General features: G+C 41.4%; 1 protein-coding gene across 2 annotated transcripts in view; it reads left to right on the forward strand.

Annotated features, from left to right (window-relative positions):
* LOC149218002 (PHD finger protein ING1-like) overlaps positions 1-21,355 on the forward strand; it is a 253,195-nt gene that overhangs the window by 126,248 nt on the left and 105,592 nt on the right. For both annotated transcript variants that reach the window (XM_089383726.1, XM_089383725.1), the window contains exons 4-5: positions 2,494-2,557; positions 2,825-2,924. In XM_089383726.1, coding sequence (XP_089239852.1) covers positions 2,494-2,557; positions 2,825-2,924 — 164 coding nt within the window. The remainder of the gene's footprint in view (positions 1-2,493; positions 2,558-2,824; positions 2,925-21,355) is intronic.

A 21,355-nucleotide genomic window follows, 5' to 3' on the forward strand; every position in this document is an offset into this window, starting at 1 on the left:
AACAATGAACATTGAATATTCAAGAATCAAGACCAAGCATATCACATTCTAATTTCTAAATAGTAAATTTTGATTCTATTTATTTTTTTAAAGTGAACTATGAACTTTGAGAAGTAATTATATTTTAATTTGATTAGATAAGCTGCAACCTGCAATTTGATATGGATAAAAAACTATATTTCGGTATATATATATATATATCTATCTATATATACATATATATATTTTATTAAATATATATAAAACGTGTCCCCCATGTCCTGTTTCCAGGTCGCTACGTTTCGTATTGAATACTCGTATTTACGTGTCCTCCGTGTTTCGTGTCCTCGTGTCATGTGACTTAGCTTCATCATTATACTTTTTTTAGCCTTTAAGTGATTGTATGCTCCCCCTTATTTCACTGGCTATCCATATTGTGATACTGTACTCATTTTATTTCAAAATTTGCTGCTCTTGCTCATAACCTTGCATTGCTACATAACTTGGTGTTTTGTGATGTCCCCATTTTCTGTGCATACAAAAATCACTTGGGAGTTTTGCAAAATTTTGGAAATATTAGAAACGGGAAATATTATTTTGTGAGGGAAGGGAGAAATTATTATTTTAATGGGATGGTGGCAAAATAATATTTTATTGGAGGAGGAAGGAAAATCATTATTTTAATGAAATGGCCGCAAAATAATATTTTATTGGAGAAGGGAGGAAATTATTATTTTATTGGAAATCACGGCAAATTATTATTTTATTTCAATGATGGCAAAAAGTGGAAAATGGCCCCCACCAATAAAATAATAAGGAAAAAGGGAGAATCTAGAACCTAGAGGTTGGCTCCATGACGAATTATAAAAGGAGGAACTCAATTGCAAAGCCATTCTATTCTATCATTTCTATTTGACATTGTGACGAAACTCAAGCAAGTTTCAAGAGTTTCATACGAAACTCATTAGCTCATTTCGGTGGACTTCAAGTTCCACCCTAGTTAGCTTGTTGGGAAGATTATTTCAGATCTTCCACTGGTGGATATTGCAGAGAATCTCCAGCATATAATTCAATTGTTTGTAGGTGCTCCGACATTGTGAAATTTTAATTTATTTGCAGGACTATATCATCTTCTAAGAGGGACAAGTTATCTTTCAAGTTGGAAGCAGAGCAAAAAAAGGGGGACGAGTTTCAGACTGAATTAGCAAGTGTGGGAGGACGATTTATATTGTGCTTCAAGTATTTAATGAGGGCCGAATTTGTCTCTTGTTGAAGGGGCCGAGTTAGCCTTTCAAGAGGACCGAGTTTGAAGAGCAATCTAATCCTATTTCATTTATCATTCAGAGATTAAATTGTACCCAGAGATTGTGTTAATTTCCTTAAGGCCGAATTGGGCATCTCTTTGCTATTCGCTCAGCTGGAGAGTGGGTTTTTAAAAAGTATTTCCAGATTTGTTAAAGGGCTGTTTCTCTCTCTGAAAACTAATACATTCCAGCAAAAATGAGCCCTTCATTAGCTTTGTTCGAAGAGGGACTAATTGCATCCTAACAATGGTAAATTTCTGCAATATTGGTTGGACGTTTCCTTCATTCCTTGAGTTTATCAGTCACAAAATCCCAGTGGTATCAGAGGGACCAGATTTATATCAGTCAGAAGGGAAGCTGTTATATCTATCTCTATATATATATATATATAGATATATATGTATTTGTGCCCAAAGGCATGAGTTCTGGTTACCAGTGTTGCTGAGCGTATAAATCAGTCACCCAATTAGCTTCTCAGAGCGTATACATGGCTGTAGTGTGGTTGTTGTTTAATGTATAAAGGGATTGAACTCCTGTAGCTTCTATTGCTGATATCCTCAAGGACTGAATACATAAAGGGGAGATTCACTGCTGCAATTTATATCAGATTCCTCTATTTGTTATTCACTGTTATTTTGACTTAATATAAGGCCTCCCGTATTCATATTCATTGCTTCATAAACTCATATCAGCATTATCTATGTTTCTGGGTATGAAATAAATCAGTTTATATCAGTTTGAAGTATTTTCCTATCAAATGTTGTTCACTGTGTATGTGTAATTGGAAATAAATTACGAAAGTGCACCTACAACAGTCACTAACCCACTTTTTGACAAAAATCCCACCAAGACCAAATTTAACAAACTCATTAACATTGGGTAGAACTGGAGGTATTTCCAAATAGGAATATTACGGGTTTCCATATACTTCCATATCTTTTTCATAGTATAGACTATGTATCTGCTATCAATCTAATTACTGCTGATTTGTCAAATGGTCTTCTGTTAATCTTGCATCACTGCATACAAATGGTTTTTCTTGTTCAGTTCACAAATTGTATTATTAGTGTGTAGTTTCATCTCTGACATTTTTGCTATAGTGCTGTTATTTCTTTGCATTACCTTAGTGCTTCATTGTAACAAGCACAGAAGACTGTTTATATGAATCTTAATTATTATGGAAATCTAATTTTAATGTGGTACTTTGTAGGTAGACGGACATATTCAGCGCTTGGATAAGTATATGAAAAAGTTTGATGATGATCTCCGGCGTGGTATCTCTCTTAACCGTTGGCTAATGTCTTGGTTTTGGGGGTTCGGGAAAAGGAGAAAAGGAAGGAAACGAGTGACAAAATGAAAACAACTTGAGAAAAATCTTGTCTTTTAAATATGATGTTTGGGAATGTGAGGGAAAATACTTTGTTCCTTATTTTTTCGCTGCATTCTATGGTTTTGAGAGTCATAGCTGGCACTTGATTTTCAACACGATCGCTTGTGCAAGCCTATTTCACAACTGAATTTAACTTGTTTTGCTTGTGCAGAAAGGGAACTTGCAGGTGGGGTAGTAGCTATGGATCATAATACTGATACTAGTAGTAGATCAGCAAGGGGACATGAAAGCAGCAAAGCTGGGCGTAAAAGGTTTGCTCACTTTATGATAGTTGATATGTTGTTGAAAATGACTGTTAAACTTACTCTGTTAAAGTTGTCATTTTGAGTTGTTTGAACTTTGAATGGTGAAAGGTGTGTGTGCTCTCTGAGTGATAGCCAATATTGGAGTCCAATAAGTTTTATGATTACGCTTTGTAATTTTCTTTAGTTAAGCTTTTACAGTTGGTAATATTCTTCTTTGGGAAATCCTATTTTTAATCATGTTCTGGAACATGAAAAGGGCGAGAAGAAAAAGACAAATTTTATATGATATAACTTCAACAGACACCCCACTTTTGACAAATTTTTCTTTAGTATCTAGTGTTTGTGGCCTTGGACCTCCTGACCATCCACTGAGCACTGGTCAATGTCATTGTGAGGACATGCAAAGTTTAATTAGTTGTAGAAACCTTCTCTATTGTATGCACACTAATAAAATTATAATAATAATAACAACGAGATAGAACAAGAGAGAATGATGCATGATAGGATTTATGATCCATTATGAAAGAGGTAATGAATACAAGGTTCAGTTTCAACTTATGTTGAATGAAATGCTTATCTAGGCAGCCTTCCAGAACCCACAATGTTCAAAAACGTTGAATCAGGTATGAACTGCCTTGGAAACATTGTACACTGTACCGTATGTATATCATGATTTGGAAACTTAGTATGGTATAGTTGGTGGCATTTCCAATGCGTTTCAGTGATTCCCAGCCACGTTTTGGACACACCCAGGCACCCATGTGTCGTGGGACCCATAGGTAGCCTAAAATCTAATTGGTTTGCTGGTGGATTGAAAGAGTTTTCTGAAATGTTATCTTTGGATGAGAGGAGGACCATGGACCTTTTACCGCAAAATCTAGCAGGCCGAGTACAAAGCCTCACTAGGTAATCTAGGTCTATATAGCAACAAAGAGATTAGCTATCACTATCACCTCAATGGCCTTTCTCCTGTGGTTGTGGTAAGATATTATCCTCACAAGGGAGGCTTCCCTTTGCCAGGCTTAGAGATTAAATGACTAGGGTTCCAAGCCAAATGTTTCTCCAAGGAGTTTCTAGGTAAACCATCTAGAAATGTCCTTAATAAAGGAGGATTCAAGGGTGATAAGGGTCTAATGGTTATGGGAGAAGGTATCAACAAAACCTTGGAGCCCAGTATAAAAGCTACAAGTGTTCAAGTACTCTTTCCACCAACCCCAGTAAACTAAGGAAAAGATGTTGTAACTTAGGGTTTCAAACTGGGCAGATTTACCACATGCAAAACCTTATGATAGCCAAAAAATAACTATAAATAATGAGATCATCAAAGGATTGAAGGCTATTAAAGAGGTAAGCAAAGGATAGGTCAACTTCAAGTTTTTAATGGTTCACAATGCATAGAACAACAATATAAACCCTAGATGTCAGCCTTAAATTTGGGGTGAAAATATGCAATAAATGTTATATTTTGCTTTCGAAATATTAATAAATGCAATTTACACCTAAAGGGCAATAACATATAGGAATGTAAATGTTATTAAATGCAAATTTAAACCAAGCCCTAACCCCAGCAACCAAAAATTGAGGAAAAAAGAGATTTAAAAAGATGATCCCACAACTAGACTAGTGCCTCTATTCAATTGAGCAATGGAATCAATGAAGGCGAAGTCAATAATGAAAGAACGTGGATAGAGAGGGTGGAACCTAATTTGTTTATCTTAGAAACTGTAATGTTCCCAATTTTTGTGAGTGCAAAATTCAATAAAGAGTTTTGCCAATTTTTGGTGATATTAAATAGAATGGAGAAAATATCATTTTGTGGGAGAAAAGTGGAAATTATTATTTTAATGAAGAATGGTGGCAAAGTAATATTTTATTAGTGGAAGGTGGGGACCACCAAGGGAGAGGACTAGCAATTATAAATAGAGCCCGGAGGCCTCTATTTGGTATTTTTGATCGTTTGACAATTCAACATTAGTTTTCTTGAGTGTTGAAATTTCTAAATGTTACCCATTAGAAATCCCTACTGCATTATCTAGTTTATTTCACCTACTTGTTTATTCCTTAACAAGTTATTTATGCATATAAATACTGAAAATAAACACAAATGCAACCTTAACTCATCTACAGATCAACAACTGAAATACTAGACAAAAACACAAGGGAAACCATTATTTTTGGACAATCGTCCCTGGAAAAACCCAATGCAGGAAAACCGGTGCAACAGTTCTGAGGGTTTTATTATTATGCAGTTTTATTATTATGCAGATTTCTTGAGTACAACTAGGGTGCAAAATTGGCTCACTGAACAGAGATTTTTACACGACAGTAATACCTCTTCTCAGAGATAGATATTCAGCTTCTCAGCACTAGTCCGCTCCACAAAAATCCTTCTAGCGCTTCTCCAAGGCTCTACTTCAGCCCTGCTAGCTCTGCGTAGCTCTAGAACCCTCTGCGTCAACCTTCTACCTCTCTGCGTCAACTCTCTGGCCCTCTGTGTCACCCATGCAGGCCCCTCAGGCTCTGCGTAGTCTCTAGCTGCCTCTGCGTAGCCTCCTTAATCATTGCGTTGACCCTCTGGCACTATCTTTGCCTCTCTGCTATGTACTCACTACCCCTCGCTGCAACTCAGATCACTTGTTCGAATTTTCTCAGCAAACATCGCTTCAAAAAATCGAACTGACTGATCAATCTTGGTGTATCTCCAATTGACCCTCAAGCCCCCTCTTATACTTTTCCTGTTGAGTCTTCAATGACCGAAATTAAGTCTCTAATCAATGGTTAAGATTAGATTTGGCTTGATCCATGTCATTTAGAACCTTCTCACACAGTTTTATATTAATACCCATTAATATTTTAATTTTCCTTTTAGACTTTGGAACTCCATTAAAAATATTAATTATTTTAATATCTCTCTAATCGGTTGGAATTTCCCCAAACCATTTCTGGGTCTTGGAGATCTCATGTATTTTAGCCTCTCCACGAATTTTCATGGCTAGAGCACATCCGATGCTACCACAAATCAACATTGAGCTGCTTAGCCAAGACAACCGTGCTATTCAGCACAAGGTATTTCCAAGTGGGAATTCCACCCTCATTTCGGAGAACTTCGAGTGTGTTCCTCGTGAGGCAATTTGGGGAGCTCAATTTAGAGTTTCCATTCGACATATTTGCAAGTTATTTTACCTGATATGTTTTTCTTCCAGGGTGCAGAAGTGGTTCAAATTGCTTGTGGGGAGATCAATTACGAAGAAGTAGAACACCGAAGGATTTGCAGGGTTTTTCCCCTAATTTAGCCGGAGATTTTGTGGTGATTAGCAGGGCTGAGTTGAGAGAATTCTTGGGGCCGAAATTCTACATTTCTGGAAGTGCACAGGGGTTGGAGGAATAGAGGTTGAGGAGAGATAAAGGTCGGAGATTGGAGGTATTCCTCAGGGGAGAATTTAGCCAAAGTTGGGAGAGATTTCCAGTGGTGGATTTGGGCTTAATTCAACAGTATTAGTTTTGTGGGGCGTTTTTTGGCCAAATTGGGCAATTTGCACTTATTGGGGGTCACCGGGGATTGGTGGATTCAACCAAAACCCTTTCTGGGTTTTTGTGGGTTTATTGAGAGGAGTCTATAGATAATTTTACAGAATTTTTCGGGCGATATTTAGACTTGAAATCCTAATTCTTATAGCAGGGCGAATTGCTAGTTAGCTGGGGAATTTGCACCATTTTGTGGGTTCAACTTTGGCTTGGAGATAGGCCAAACCTTTTATGGGTTTTTTCTGGGTTTTGGGCAAGGAGCACTCTCCTAATTTTATAGAATTTTCTGGGCACTCTAGAGTGGGAAAATCAGGGGGCGAAGTCAAGAAGCAGTGCAATTTTGGAGCAGCAACACAATTTTCTAGAGGAGCTTGCTATTATAGTTGTTGAGCTTTCTTGTATTCATCACTTGGTGCTTGTAGCTTGCCTTGTGCAAGCCCAGGTGCATTTTCTCCAACTCATTTGTACCACAACACTATTATTAATAAAATCTTGGCGAGTTTGTGGATTTGGAAATATTTCTAGTTTATGTGTATGCATTTTTGAAAAATTATCTGTTATTATCTTTGCATGACTTTGTTATCATTGTAAAATTTACATTAGGAATATTATAGTGGTATCAGAGCATGATCTTGGCCAGTTGTGGAGTAGCCAGCAAGATTATGGAAGATTTTGGTATGTATGCAATGTGAAGGGTGAACTATAGACAAATCCATGGCTCAAGGGAGAGTGAGTATCGTTGAGAGAAAAATGACCCTCACCCACTTTGATGGTTAAGTTAGGAGTTTTATCAGAAAATGGGTACAAGAATTGGACACATATTTCTGGCTAAACCCCATGAGGGAGGCAGACGCTATTAGACATGCCACTTTGCACATGGATGGAGATGCTATGGAATGGTGGTACCGAGGGCTAATCCCTTTGGGTCATGTACGTATCACATCCTACAAAGAGTTCACACAGAGGCTCGTGGAGAGATTTGATCGAAAGGACACCAGACCCCCTCAAAGGGAGTGGATAGGATGAGGAAAGCTAGAGGATGAGACTAGGAGGCATTTCTGTTGGTGGAGATCGGGCTTTAGATGTCAGAAGCTCGAGGAGGAGGTTGAGCAGGAGGACACGCAGGATGGTGAGGGGCACATCGATATACCCGGTGTGGCACAGGAGTCACCATTGTTGGAGGCCTCTTTGGTAGCTCCAACTGACACCTCGGTTGAGGGAGTAGAGCATACACTCAGAGGGCCATCTATTGATGAGATGCCAACAGTTGATGAGGTACCTAGTGCTATGACCTAGTTTCTAGACAATGGCCGCCCACAACAGGTTGATGAGGTGCCTGAAGGCATACTTGTCAATGAGAAGGTACCAGAAGAGATGGAGGGGTCCAGAGTGGAGACCGATTTTACAGAGGATAACAACCCTCCATAGTTTCATCAGTTCCGAGCTAGCCTTCTAGTTTGAGAAAGAAGGCCACGACAATTCGAGAGGCCATTCTACAACATAACGAGGAGTTGGAGGGCATGAGAGTGGTTTGTGCTGTGTCAGCGACCAAATTGACTCGCGTTGGGGAACAATTGGGTTCCCTAATGGTTCAGTTGGAGTGCCCATTGGAGCAATGGGGCAACCCTACTCATACATTACAGGCTGATAGCACTAGCAAGTTACCACTACACATTGGAGAGGGAGAGGCAGAGTCACCTCGACATATTTTATGTGTTGACTAGGATGGTGAGATGAGGCAACATGAGTTGCGCAGGGTGCATCCTTGGCAGGATTGAGGGTTAGTTCCATATATGGGAGTTTATGCTCTCAATCCTTCCCTTGGGGTTGGATGCGAGAGATATTGAGTTGGTATCTGGTGGAGTTGGCTAGGAGGTTAGATGCATCCATGGCCATAGCTCCGCGGAGGCTGTGGATTACCAGAGGGGGTCGAGGGCCAGACTATTGTTGGTATCCAAGTGGGATTCTCCATCACATTGTGGAGTCGGTAGGTCATGGTAGCAGCTACGTGATGGATTTGGTGGTTGGGTGCACACACCTTTTCATATCCCCTTAAGAGTTCCTGACAACACTAGTGATAGGATGGATTGGCGGTGGAGTAGGAAAATTTCATGAGTTGTCATGGCATATTGATTGTGCATGGAGTCACAAGCTAATTAGCCTACTCTTGCAGGAGCTAGTAGGAGGAGGTGGCATCGACAGACCACCAGATAGGGCATTACATGGAGATGGTGCTCTCTCATTGGTATATTGGACACTGGAGCTACTGAGGATAGACACAATAGTGTCATTCCCATTGGCATGTGAGGAGTTAGACCGCTCAGGTCTTTCAGGGAAGATGGGGAGATGTAGCCCACATCATGGAGGGATTACTAATAGAGTGGTGGATGCGTTGGCACATGCAGGATGGCATATGATACAGGGTGGTACGACAATAGGTAGTGGTACCCAGGGGTGCACAAGGATATGCCGCAGAGTCCAGCCTTATGTAGAGGGATGCGACCTGATGCTTACAGAGCCAATTTGAGAACCTAGCATCCAGGGTTGTATAGAGGTATGCAGTGATGAGAGAAGTGGCCCGCAGAGGAGCATGGAGATGCCTAGTCGTTTGATTTAGCATGTTGGCTTGCATTGAGCGACTCACATTGCATCGCGTACACGTGGGGAGAGCCAGATACAGTGACACAGGCAGGATACGAGACCAGTGGTGTACAGGGATAGGCTGCAGGGTACAGTGCCAGGTCTAGGACTACAGCGATAGTTGGTTGGATGCAGGGCATATGGTGCTGCACAACGAGGTCTTGGAGGGTTGCCTCTAAGGAGACTTATGGACAGGGACACCAGGCATACCTTTGGGTGTACTTCACCCAGGATCGATAGGGGTGCAGATGAGCGATACTCGATGGTATTCGTGGGGACTCACATGCTTGTCCTTCTTATACATCACTTATAAGCATAAACGATTTGGTTGTTGTCCTTTGACACTCTGGGCATGAGTAGCTGGGGACAGGGAGCTCACCCGAGATATCAAGATGACACTCAACGCAATAGGGGAGAGAATTCTCAGTGGTGGCATTGGGTCGGTGCACGAGTTGACAACCACAGGTTGGGGGATGAGGTGATCATCTGTAGGGGTGGCATATCGTTCATCAGTGAGCCTACGCCTTGGGAGTAGGTCACGAGGGAGACATGTGTCACTCTTTCCACAGGGCATGTCAGGACCATGCATGAGCAAAGGATACTGTGTATGATTGAGGCAACTTTCCAGTATGTGTCCGACCTCCAGACATTGTATTGGCACATTATCGAGAGGGCGGATGGTAGACTCAGTGGTGATGGTTGGCAGGAGTGGGATGGGTCTGCATACACTGAGTCGATTGCGAGTATCAGATACCCATCTATTGGTTGCCTTCAGGGGGTAGTTATTTGGCACATGTGGCTTCCAACAGTCATCGGTACTACGCAACGGCAGGCACAGGGCAATTTAGCATGCATCATATTTTTTCATGATATATGGGGCCTATATGTCGGTTTCATTCAGGGATTAGGGATGAGGAACAAACATATTCCAATAGTTGTTAGAGCTATGCTGCAACAGGTTTGGTTATGGGATCGAGGGATTGAGTTGATTGATAGGACACTCCATTCTGTGATGAGTAGGTTCATGGGAGAGAGTGATCTAGTTCACCTTGGGTGTGACGCATGGGAGATTGTTGAAACCTCCATTGTATGGCGAGGTAGATTTATCCTATTGTTGCCCAGGATTGAGATTGATAGTGGATGGGTAGACATTGACATCATGGAGATGCCTGGGCAGGATAAGCTTGGCCTTCACAGATATCCCACCATCAGGTTTCAGGAGGGGAGGATACAGTCTGAGCATGATGGGAAGTTTGTCATAGTCAGAGTGGCGCAGCGTCAACATGGTGGCACCCTTCTGAGACTAGCATGGGATCCGGGTACAACAAGATTTGGCGGTTCATCTACCCTCAGGGGTAAGTTGCTTTCTACAGGGGGAGATCATTCAGATATTCCATTGGAATCTGGTGATTCGCTGTTGACATGGGGATTGTCACTAGTATGGCAGGATTTTCAACAACGAGGAGTGGTTCAGTGGCACATTTGGGACCTTGGCATTGGCTAGGCCAACGTTTGGAGCAGTAGGATATTGCTTGAAGACAAGCAATTTTTGGCGAGGAAGACTGTAATGTTCCCAATTTTTGTGAGTGCAAAATTCACTAAGGAGTTTTGCCAATTTTTGGAGATATTAAATAAAAAGGAGAAAATCTTATTTTGTGGAGAAAGGTGGAAATTATTATTTTAATGAAGAATGGCGACAAAGTAATATTTTATTAGTGGAAGGTGGGGACCACCAAGGGAGAGGACTAGCAATTATAAATAGAGCTTGGAGGCCTCCATTTGGTATCTTTGATCATTTGACAATTCAACATTAGTTCTCTTGAGCTGCTTAGCCAAGACAACCATGTTGTTCAACACAAGGAATTTTCGAGCGGGAATTCCACCCTCATTTCGGAGAACTTCGAGTGTCTCCCTAGTGAGGCAATTTGGGGAGCTCAATTTAGAGTTTCCATTGGGCATATTTGCAAGTTATTTCAGCTGGTATGTTTTTCTTCCAAGGTGCAGAAGTGGTTCAAATTGCTTGTGGGGAGATCAATTACGAAGAAGTAGAACACCGAAGGATTTGTAGGGTTTTTCCCCTAATTTAGCCGAAGATTTTGTGGTGATTAGCAGGGCTGAGTTGAGAGAATTCTTGGGGCTGAAATTCTACATTTCTGGAAGTGCACAGGGCTGGAGGAATAGAGGTTGAGGAGAGATAAAGGTCAGAGATTGGAGGTATTCAAATCAAGGGAGAATTTAGCTGAAGTTGGGAGAGATTTCCAATGGTGGATTTGGGATTAATTCAACAGTATTAGTTTTGTGGGGCGTTTTCTGGCCTAATTGGGCAATTTGCGCTTATTGGGGGTCACCAGGGATTGGTGGATTTAGCCAAAACCCTTTCTAGATTTTTGTGGGTTTATTAAGAGGAGTCTATAGATAATTTTACAGAATTTTTCAGGTGATATTCGGCCCTGAATTCCTAATTCTTATAGTAGGGCGAATTGCTAGTTAGCTGGGGAATTTGCACCATTTTGTGGGTTCAACTTTGGCTTTGAGATAGGCCAAACCCCTTTTAGGTTTTTCTAGGTTTTGGGCAAGGAGCACTCTCCTAATTTTATAGAATTTTTTGGGCACTCTAGAGTGGGAAAATCAAGGGGTGAAGTCAAGAAGCGGTGCAGTTTTGGAGCAGCGACGCAGTTTTCTAGAGGGGTTTGCTATTATAGTTGTTGAGCTTTCTTGTATTCATCACCTGGTGCTTGTAGCTTGCCTTGTGTAGGCCCTGGTGCATTTTCTCCAACTCATTTGTACCACAACACTATTATTAATAAAATCTTGGCAAGTTTGTGGATTTGGAGATATTTCATTGTAAAATTTCCATTAGGAATATTACAAAAACCTTGGCAACTTCTTTCATAAGATATTTAAGGTCAAACGATATATGAAAAGAAGTTCCTTTGATGGATTTTTGAATTACAAATTTTGCGTAGTTACATAGAAAAAAGAGTTCATAAAAGATATTGCACTTCTAACATGACACAAGATAAACCCTAATTTCAGAAAATAACATACAAAATGGAAGAAGATAACATTAAACTTGCACAATTCAAGCAATAATCACTTCATTAATCCACAAGATAGTCTCTCCATGCAAAAATTTCCTCTAGACAATTTGCGCCACTATTCATCCATTACACCTAAGAGAAGAAAAGAAAAGATCTAGTACACACTCACTCAAGAAAAGAGAGATGAGTGTGTGATTTTGATCCAATAAAAATGAATTCCCTCTTTATATATGAAGGAAACCAAGTCATTTTGCATTAATTTACAATGAAAAAGTCGTAAAAGTTGTTATAGTATGGCAATGATGATTTCATATTATTAATAATATAATCAAGTTGTAAATAATAAATTGTTGGAATTTCAAAGTCTATCTGTTAGAAACCCTTCATGTACTTTCTGATTTATTTCCTCCTACTTGTTCTATTAATTAACAAGTTATTTACCATGTCAATACTGAAAATAAATACAAGTACATGCTCGACACATACAGATCATCAACTGAAGGAAAAACAAGCACACAAGTGACACTGTTATTTTTGGACTAATGTCCCCGGAAAAACCCAATGCGGGAAAACCGTGCAACTATCTGAGGGTTTTATTATTAAGCAGTTTTAGAATACAATATGGGTGCCAGAAATGGCTCACCCAACAGAGAATGCTCTCGGTAGTAGTACCTCTCAGTCAGAAACAAATATTTTGGCTAAAAACCCCAAATGTACAATCCCACAGCTCTCAGCTCCAATCTGCCCCACGAAATCTCCCAACGTCAGCCTCTAGGGTCTGTGTCAACCTCTCTGGCCCAACGTCGCCCCAACTATCCCTGCGTCAACCTCTGGAGTCTCTGCCTCTGCGTGGCCTCTGGCTGCTTCTGCGTGGCCTCTAAATCGCTTTGCGTCAACCCCCTCCCAACTTCTGCACTGATGCTCCTGGTACCCTCTCTGCTTCTGTATTCGCTGCCCCTCAACTGCAACTCTGATCACTCCTTCGATTTCCTCAGCAAGCCCTGCCCCAGAAAATCGAATTCTTGATCAACTTGGTGTGTTCTCCGAGTGACCCTCAAGCCTCCACTTATACTCTTCCCATTGACAATTCAACAGCCGAGATTAAGTCCCTAATCAACGACTAAGATTAACTCTGGCTTGATCCATGACTTTTGGACCCCTCTAACGCAGTTTTATATTAATTCACATTAATATTTTATTTTCCCTAAGTTTATACTTAGAGACTCCATTAAAAATATTAATTATTTTAATATCTCCCAAATTGTTTAGAATCTGCCCAGACCATTTTTGGGTATTGGAGATCTCATGTGCTTTAGCCTCTCCAACAATTTTTGTGGCTAGAGCACATTCGATGCTACCCCAAATCAACACTTCCTTTTAAAGAGGACTGTGCTCTAGTAATACTCTTCACTGAGCATCACCCTGATCATCTGGTATTGGTCTTGGTGCTAATGCTAGGCCTGCTGCCCAACATCCTCTGTACTGCTGCATCATGTACTGCTACCCATGGCCCTGCCACTGCCACTGCTGCATTCATACGACAACCCCTCATCACGCTGCATCGTGCTGCCCATAGCATTGCCACTGCTAACTGCTGCACTGCAACTTAGTTACTGAGAAGTAAGTAACTGCTCTCCCAACTCTGACATCTCTGTCAGGCTAGAGACGCCCTCGATGCTAAAACTTCCTCTGTCGCTAACAAGTGCCCCTTCTCTGACCTCTGCGCTACTGCAACAACTCCATGCATCTCTCACTGCTGCCTCACGCTGTCCTGCACTGTAGTTCCCTCGGTCGCTCCATCCTCATTCGTCTCTACTGACATCCGCCAGTACTACTACTCCTCTTCGGGGCTCCTGTAACAAGGTATAATCCAAGAGGCTGGGTACCTCGAGGATCTTGCCCCTCATCGCCTGTAGTCCATTTGATTACAGCTTGATGTCTCCCCACTTCTTCTCAAGTGGCATGTGAGCACTCATGGCACAGTCATTATCTGTCTCCACTTCCTTCTCCACCCTTGCTGGTGCAACCTTGGTCTTGGAAACCTCTCCCTTTCTCTTCTTCCTCGGGCACTGGCTCGCATAGTGACCCAGCTCCCCATGGTGGAAGCATTTGATCTTGGAGAGGTCCTTCTTCTTCCGTTTCTCCTGCTTTCCCTCAGATGCTAGGGCAACATCCTCCTCTTCCTCCTTCTGATTCTGATCCCCTTGCTGCTGCTTCCCATCTTGCTCAGCCTTCTGATCTCTTCTTGGCGAAGAGCTGCCCACAGTTCCTCCTACGGTTGATGATGCCTCAAACTGCTCCTGCTTCGGTTACCAAAAGATCGAAACCACCCAGCCATACTGAGCAGAACCTCGCTTACTCAGTCCACTAAGCTTCTCAATTGAAGCATACTGTTCCCCCGTGCCCAGAAACCTCAAAACAAGCAAGGCTCAATTGTTTCTCATGAACTCTGTGTACCAATTTTTCCTCCTGTTTCTCCCCCTCTCCAAATTGTTCTGCTCCTCATATGCTGTTTCTTGGTGGTGGTCACTCCCTCCACTTGTAACATAATGCTTCACCTTCTCGTGACACCTTTCCCATGTCACGTGATATAAATATTCCGCTTGACCTTCTCGTGACACCCTTCCCATGTCACGTGATATATATATATTTCTTTTTTAAAGGTATATTGATTTTTGATTTAATATCCTTTTGTTTGTTTTTAATATAATACTTTATCTTTAATTTATTTTATTATTTTATTAACTGATTAATATAATTTATTTTTATTTATTTTATAGATAGGTCATTATATGTCCTCACTATCAATTCTTGATCCTGCGTGGCCCTTATGGAAGTCAGCTAATCCCGGATATCCTTCAATCGACTGAGGAGGGTGTTGATCTGTTCTCCCATCTGCATCTGGTATGACCGCAGTGGTTTTCTAGTGACATCTTCCTCTGCACGAAAGTACGCTGGTACAATTTCTTTAGGGCCTCCCACATATCATTTGCTGTGTCCTTTTGGGCAATATGTGGTACTACATGGTCCTTGACCCCATCAAGAATGATGCTCTTGGCCCTCGCCATTGCCTCCTTGTACTTGTCATTCTCAACTGGGTCAACTGGGATAGCTATCGTCTTCAAGGCGAAGTGCTTGAGACGATTCCTGTCTAGAACGGATAAGATTCTAGTCTTCCAGACTACGAAGTTTGAGGCTCCATACAACCTGTCCTGGTCTCTTACCCCGTTCACTGCCATTTTGCTGCTCCTCTACTTCCCTTCTAGAAGTTCTCAGCGTGACTCCCTCTGAGCCTCGATTTCTCTCCTGGAAACCCCTCTACCAATGTCGAGATGCCCCCACTCCGATCGTTAGTGCAGCTGCACCACTGATGTGGATTTCTTAGTTAGAAATCCTCGGCAACAACTCCCTCGTCTTTGGTCTTGCCCTGTTAGGTACCGTTCTAACCACAGTACCCCACCAGCTTCACTCCGCAACTTACCCACAACCTCCTATGCCTTAGCAAACTGAAGTTTAAAGCTTCTAGGCTCTGTGCAATCCCAGCACCAGCAAAAATCCGCACCTCCTGGCCACGAGCGTTAATCCTTCCTGACTAAGAAAGATGACCGGGCACTGCATAGGTCAGGTTTGCTACCTTTTGCCACGAGGTTGATCCTCTTCCCGGCCCAAACTTGAAGACGTAGGCACTGTGTCACCCATTGCGTCACTCAGGACAACTGTTTCTGTTGGTGCTGCTCTGCTGGCTGATGCTCTCAGTTCTCCTGTGATCTGAAACCACCCTCTGATACCATGTTGGAATTTCTAAGTCTATCTGTTAGAAATCCTTCATGTACTTTCTGATTTATTTCCTCCTACTTGTTCTGTTAATTAACAAGTTATTTACCATGTCAATACTGAAAATAAATACAAGTACATACTCAATACATACAGATCATCAATTGAAGGAAAAACAAGCACACAAGTGACATCATTATTTTGGACTAATGTCCCCGGAAAAACCCAATGCGGGAAAAACGGTGCAGTTATCTGAGGGTTTTATTATTAAGCAGTTTCAGAATACAATCTGGGTGCCAGAAATGGCTCACCCAAGAGAGAATGCTCTCGGCATTAGTACATCTCAGTCGGAGACAGATATTCCGGCTAAAAACCCCGGATGTACAATCCCACAGCTCTTAGCTCCAAGCTGCCCCATGAAATCTCCTAGCGTCAGCCTATAAGGTCTGCGTTAGCCTCTCTGGCCCAGGGTCAACAAAATGTCACCCTAACTAGCCCTGCGTTAGCCTCTAGAGGCTCTGCGTCACCCACACTAGCTCTCTCTGGCACTGCGTAGCGTCTGGTTGCCTCTGCATGGCCTCTAGCTGGCTCTGCATCAACCCTCTCCCGACTTCTATGCTGATGCTCCCGATACCCTCTTTGCCTCTCTGCGTCTATATTCACTGCCCCTCAGTTGCAATTTTGATCACTCCTTTGATTTCCTCAGCAAGCCCTGCCCTAGAAAATCGAATTCTTGATCAACTCGGTGTGTTCTCCAAGTGGCACTATCTCTGCCTCTCTGTCTCTCAGTACTCACTACCCCTCAGTTGCAACTCCAATCACTGATTCTATCTCTCTTAGCAAACCTCGCTCTAGAGAATAGAATGACTGATCATCTGGTGTACTCTCCAAGTGACCCTCAAGCCCCCTCTTATACTTTTCTCGTCGACAATTCAACGGCCGAGATTAAGTCCCTAATCAACGACTAAGATTAACTTTGGATTGATCCATGACTTTTGGACCCTTCTAACACAATTTTATATTAATTCACATTAATATTTTATTTTCCCTAAGTTTAGACTTAGGGACTCCATTAAAAATATTAATTATTTTAATATCTCCCAAATTGTTTAGAATTCACCCAAACCATTTCTGGGTATTGGAGATCTCATGCGTGTTAGCCCCTCCACCAATTTTTGTGGCTAGAGCACATCCGATGCTACCCCAAATCAACATAAATCATTTATTTAATGTATATAATTAGATAAATGGTTATTAATAAGTTGACCACTTAGAGTGGAATCTCTTATATATATATATATATATGACACCATCTTATGTAATATGAAATACATTGAAATAATATATCTCTTATTTATTCTCTCCCCTATCTCTTCATTAGTTTAATGCGTAGTCTAGCCTAAGGTTTGCGTGGAAAACTTTGGAAATTCTAACACGATTTTGATAATATCCGGTGGAAATTTTTGGAAATATGGGTTACAACTGTCAAGCTTCATGATTTTGGGTGCCCTGGGGGTTTTTGATAGTGTTGAATCCATTTCTACAATAAATATTAAAAACGATTCAAACACTCCCACTGTCATAGCTTTTGGAAAAATGACCAAATTCAGACAAAAAACTGGTCATTCTTGCCAAATTGTCGCAACGCCTTACGTTAACATGGTACTGGATCAACTCAACTCTACTCTAACTTAGGGCATCTTCAAAGATAGTGTCAAGGCAAAGTTTGACACAACCACTTGGATAAGGACATAGGATTGGAGAGAATAAATTCAAGAAATTAGTGTAAAGACACTCATGCAAATTAATTAAGGGAATTTGTACGACAAGAACCCTTGTCAAACCGTATGACAACTGTGGTGGCATATTAAACTCCAATGGCCACTTAAAAAAATTCGTTTGACTCTAATTGTATCGTATGCGTCCGTACAAAAAGTAACAAAATTTTAAAAGTATGGATGATTGCATTACATTTGATAGCGACTCACAAGTATAGTGAATTAAATTCGTACTTTTTTGGATGATGGCAGCTCTATACAATGAGTGGTATCACAATTAAAATTTGACGGTAGATGACTATTGAGAGAAATTTGCTGAACGCAAATAAGCAATGTGTATGTGTGGCGACTTTGGAAAGTTGTACAAACCAGTGATTAATTAAATCTGTATGGGGTTGGTCGCTGTTCCGTACGACAACAGGCCAATTATTTTTGTGCGGATTTTGTACTACAACAATAGGCAGTGAAGATTGATCGAACACACAATGGAGGAGCTAATAATGGTGTATATGAATGAATGAATGATATTTTAACATCCACGAGACTAAAACTAGTCTATGGGACCCCAACCTCCCTGTTTTTCGCCTTTTGCAATTCAGTCCTTTTCTTATTCAAACTGATGATGAGATGGCCCAACATTCTAACAGTCCCCTTGCAGAAAAGACAATTCCAAGGGACCAATGCTAACATATTGCCATAAATGTCCGCGATGTCTTTGAAAGCATCACATTCCAAAATGAATTGTTTTTCCGATTCCATTGCCCCAGAATTGCAAAATGTACGCACCCTTTCTTCCCAAGCTTCTTTAGGTCTTTTCCACCGTCTCATTTCACACCGAAGTTGATGCGAGTTAGTTCTTAATTGAGCAATAAGAATCTTTGCTCTCCACGAAATGCTAGCTCTAATGTACTCGTTTTGTTGGAAATAACAAGTGGCGTTGAATTCCTCAACATAGTACTTCTTTACGCCCAACTCTTTTCGCCATATACGCTTATGAAACTTATCCATAACAAAATTCTTTAACCCCTTTCTATTTGAGGGACAAACTTTGAGGTAGGTATCCCATTTTTGCATCAATTTGTTGTGTTGTCTCATCCATGTTTTCTTTCTTTCACTCATGCCTACATTGAAGATAAATTTAGGCCATCTACCTACTCCCAGTTGTTGAGTTGTGGTAGCATCGGATGTGCTCTAGCCATGAAAATTGGTGGAGAGGCTAAAGCACATGAGATCTCCAAGACCCAGAAATGGTTGGGGAAATTCCACCTGGTTAGAGAGATATTAAAATAATTAATATTTTTAATGGAGTCCCTAAGTCTAAACTTAGGAAAATTAAAATATTAATGGGTATTAATATAAAATTGGGTAAGAATGTTTTAAATGACATGGATCAAACCATATCTAATCTTAACCGTTGATTAGGGACTTCATCTTGGCCGTTGAAGACTCAATAGAAAAAGTATAAGAGGAGGCTTGAGGGTCAGTTGGAGACACACCAAGATTGATCAGTCAATTCGATTTTTTGGAGGAGGGTTTGCTGAGAAAATTCGAACAAGTGATCCGAGTTGCAGCAAGGGGCAATGAGTGTATAACGGAGAGGCAGAGATAGTATCAGAGGGCCAGTGTGGAGATTGAGGAGGCTACGTAGAAGCCACGTAGAGGCCCAGAGAGAATGCGTAGAGGCTAGCATGGCCCGCGTGGGTGACGCAGAAGGCCAGAGAGTCAGCGCATAGCAACAGAAGCCTGATGCAGGGGGTTTCAGAGTGATGCAAAGCGTCAGAGAAGCGCCAGAAGGTTTTTCGTGGAGCAGACTTATCGAATATGTGCTTCCGAAGAGAGGTATTACTGCCTGATTGATTTCTTTGTTGGGTGAGCCAGTTTGGCACCTTAGTTGTGTTGGAATTTCTAAGTCTAACTGTTAGAAACCCTTCATGTACTTTTCTGATTTATTTCTGCTTACTTGTTCGGATTAATTAACAAGCTATTTACCATGTAAATACTGAAATATATACAAGTACATGCTCAACACATTACAGATCATCAACTGAAGGAAACAAAACAAGCACACAAGTGACACCGTTGTTTTTGGACCAATATCCCCAGAAAAACCCAATGCGGGAAAACTGGTGTAGCTATCTGAGGGTTTGATTTATTAAGCAGTTTTAGAATACAATTTGGGTGCCAAAATCGGCTCAGCCAACTGAGAAAAAATCTCGGCAGTAGTACCTCTCACTCGGAGACAGATGTTCTGGCTGAAACCCCGGATAGTCACTCCGGCAACTTCACAACTCCATTCTGCACCACGAAACCCCACCGTTAGCCTTTAGGGACACCTTCAGCCCTTTCTGGCCCAGCGTTTGCCTAGCATCACTCTGGCTTGGCCTGCGTCAGCCTCTGGAGGCACTGCGTCAGCCCTTTAGCCCTCTACGTCACCCTCTGCGTCACTCACTGCGTAGTTCCTGGTTGGCTCTGCGCGACCCCTGGCTGGCTCTGCGTGAACCCCTGGTTGGTTCTATGTCCCTCACTCTTGGCTACTGCGTTGATCCTCCTGGTGCTATCTTTGCCTCTCTGCTTCTGTATTCACTGCCCCTTAGTTGCAACTATGATCACTCTCTCGACTTCTTCAGCAAACCTAGCCCTAGAAAGTCAAAATCTTGATCAACTTGGTGTGTTCTCTAAGTGACCCTCAAGCCTATTCTTATACTTTTCTTGTTGACAAATCAACGACCGAGATTAAGTCCCTAATCAACGGCTAAGATTAACTCTGGCTTGATCCATGACTTTTGGACCCTTCTAACACAGTTTTATATTAATTCACATTAATATTTTATTTTCCCTAAGTTTAGACTTAGGGACTCCATTAAAAATATTAATTATTTTAATATCTCCCAAATTGTTTAGAATCAGCTCATACCATTTCTACATATTGGAGATCTCATGTGCTTTAGCCTCTTCACCAATTTTCGTGGCTAGAGCACATCTGATGCTACCCCAAATCAACACTCCCTCTTAGCGAGGATTGTGCTCTAGTAATACTCCTCACTGAGCATCACCCTGATCATCCGACGTCGGTCCTTGTGCTGATGCTAGGCCTGCTGCCCAACATCCTCTGCACTGTTGCATCATGTACTGCCACCCATGGCCTTGCCATTGCCACTGCTGCATCTGTACAACAACTCCCTCTGCATTCGTGCTGCTGTCCATGGCCCTGCCATTTCCACTGTTTCATCTGCACTGTAATCCTTCTCATAATGCTGCATCCAATGTTCCACCAAGTCTCCGGGACGGGGAGACGTGGGTGCGGGGAGACGTACAAAGGGGACGTGTGGGAGTACCCTCAAATTTTAGGGAAATTTAGGGGAGACGTCGAGGTATATATAATATAATTTTTAATTATATATATTATATATATGTATATAACTTTGAAATTTTCATGTTCATATTCATTGTTCAATAATGAAAGCATATTAAATAGACTAATTAGTAATAGTAATACCAATACATTGAAATTTCAAATTTGATCCATGCATAAAATTTAAATTCATAATTGAATCAAATAATAACATATTATACCAGCAATGCTGCCGGCCGCGTGGAGGGTTTGGTGGAACCGTGAAATAAACACCCACCTAGCAAGCAGAGGTTGAACCCATGTTTTAAAGAGACAAACAGCACAGGG

The sequence above is a fragment of the Pinus tabuliformis genome, chromosome Q (genome assembly GCF_031772625.1).
Source record: "Pinus tabuliformis cultivar Carrire ecotype Pingquan chromosome Q, CPIR1, whole genome shotgun sequence".
NCBI lineage: Eukaryota > Viridiplantae > Streptophyta > Pinopsida > Pinales > Pinaceae > Pinus > Pinus tabuliformis.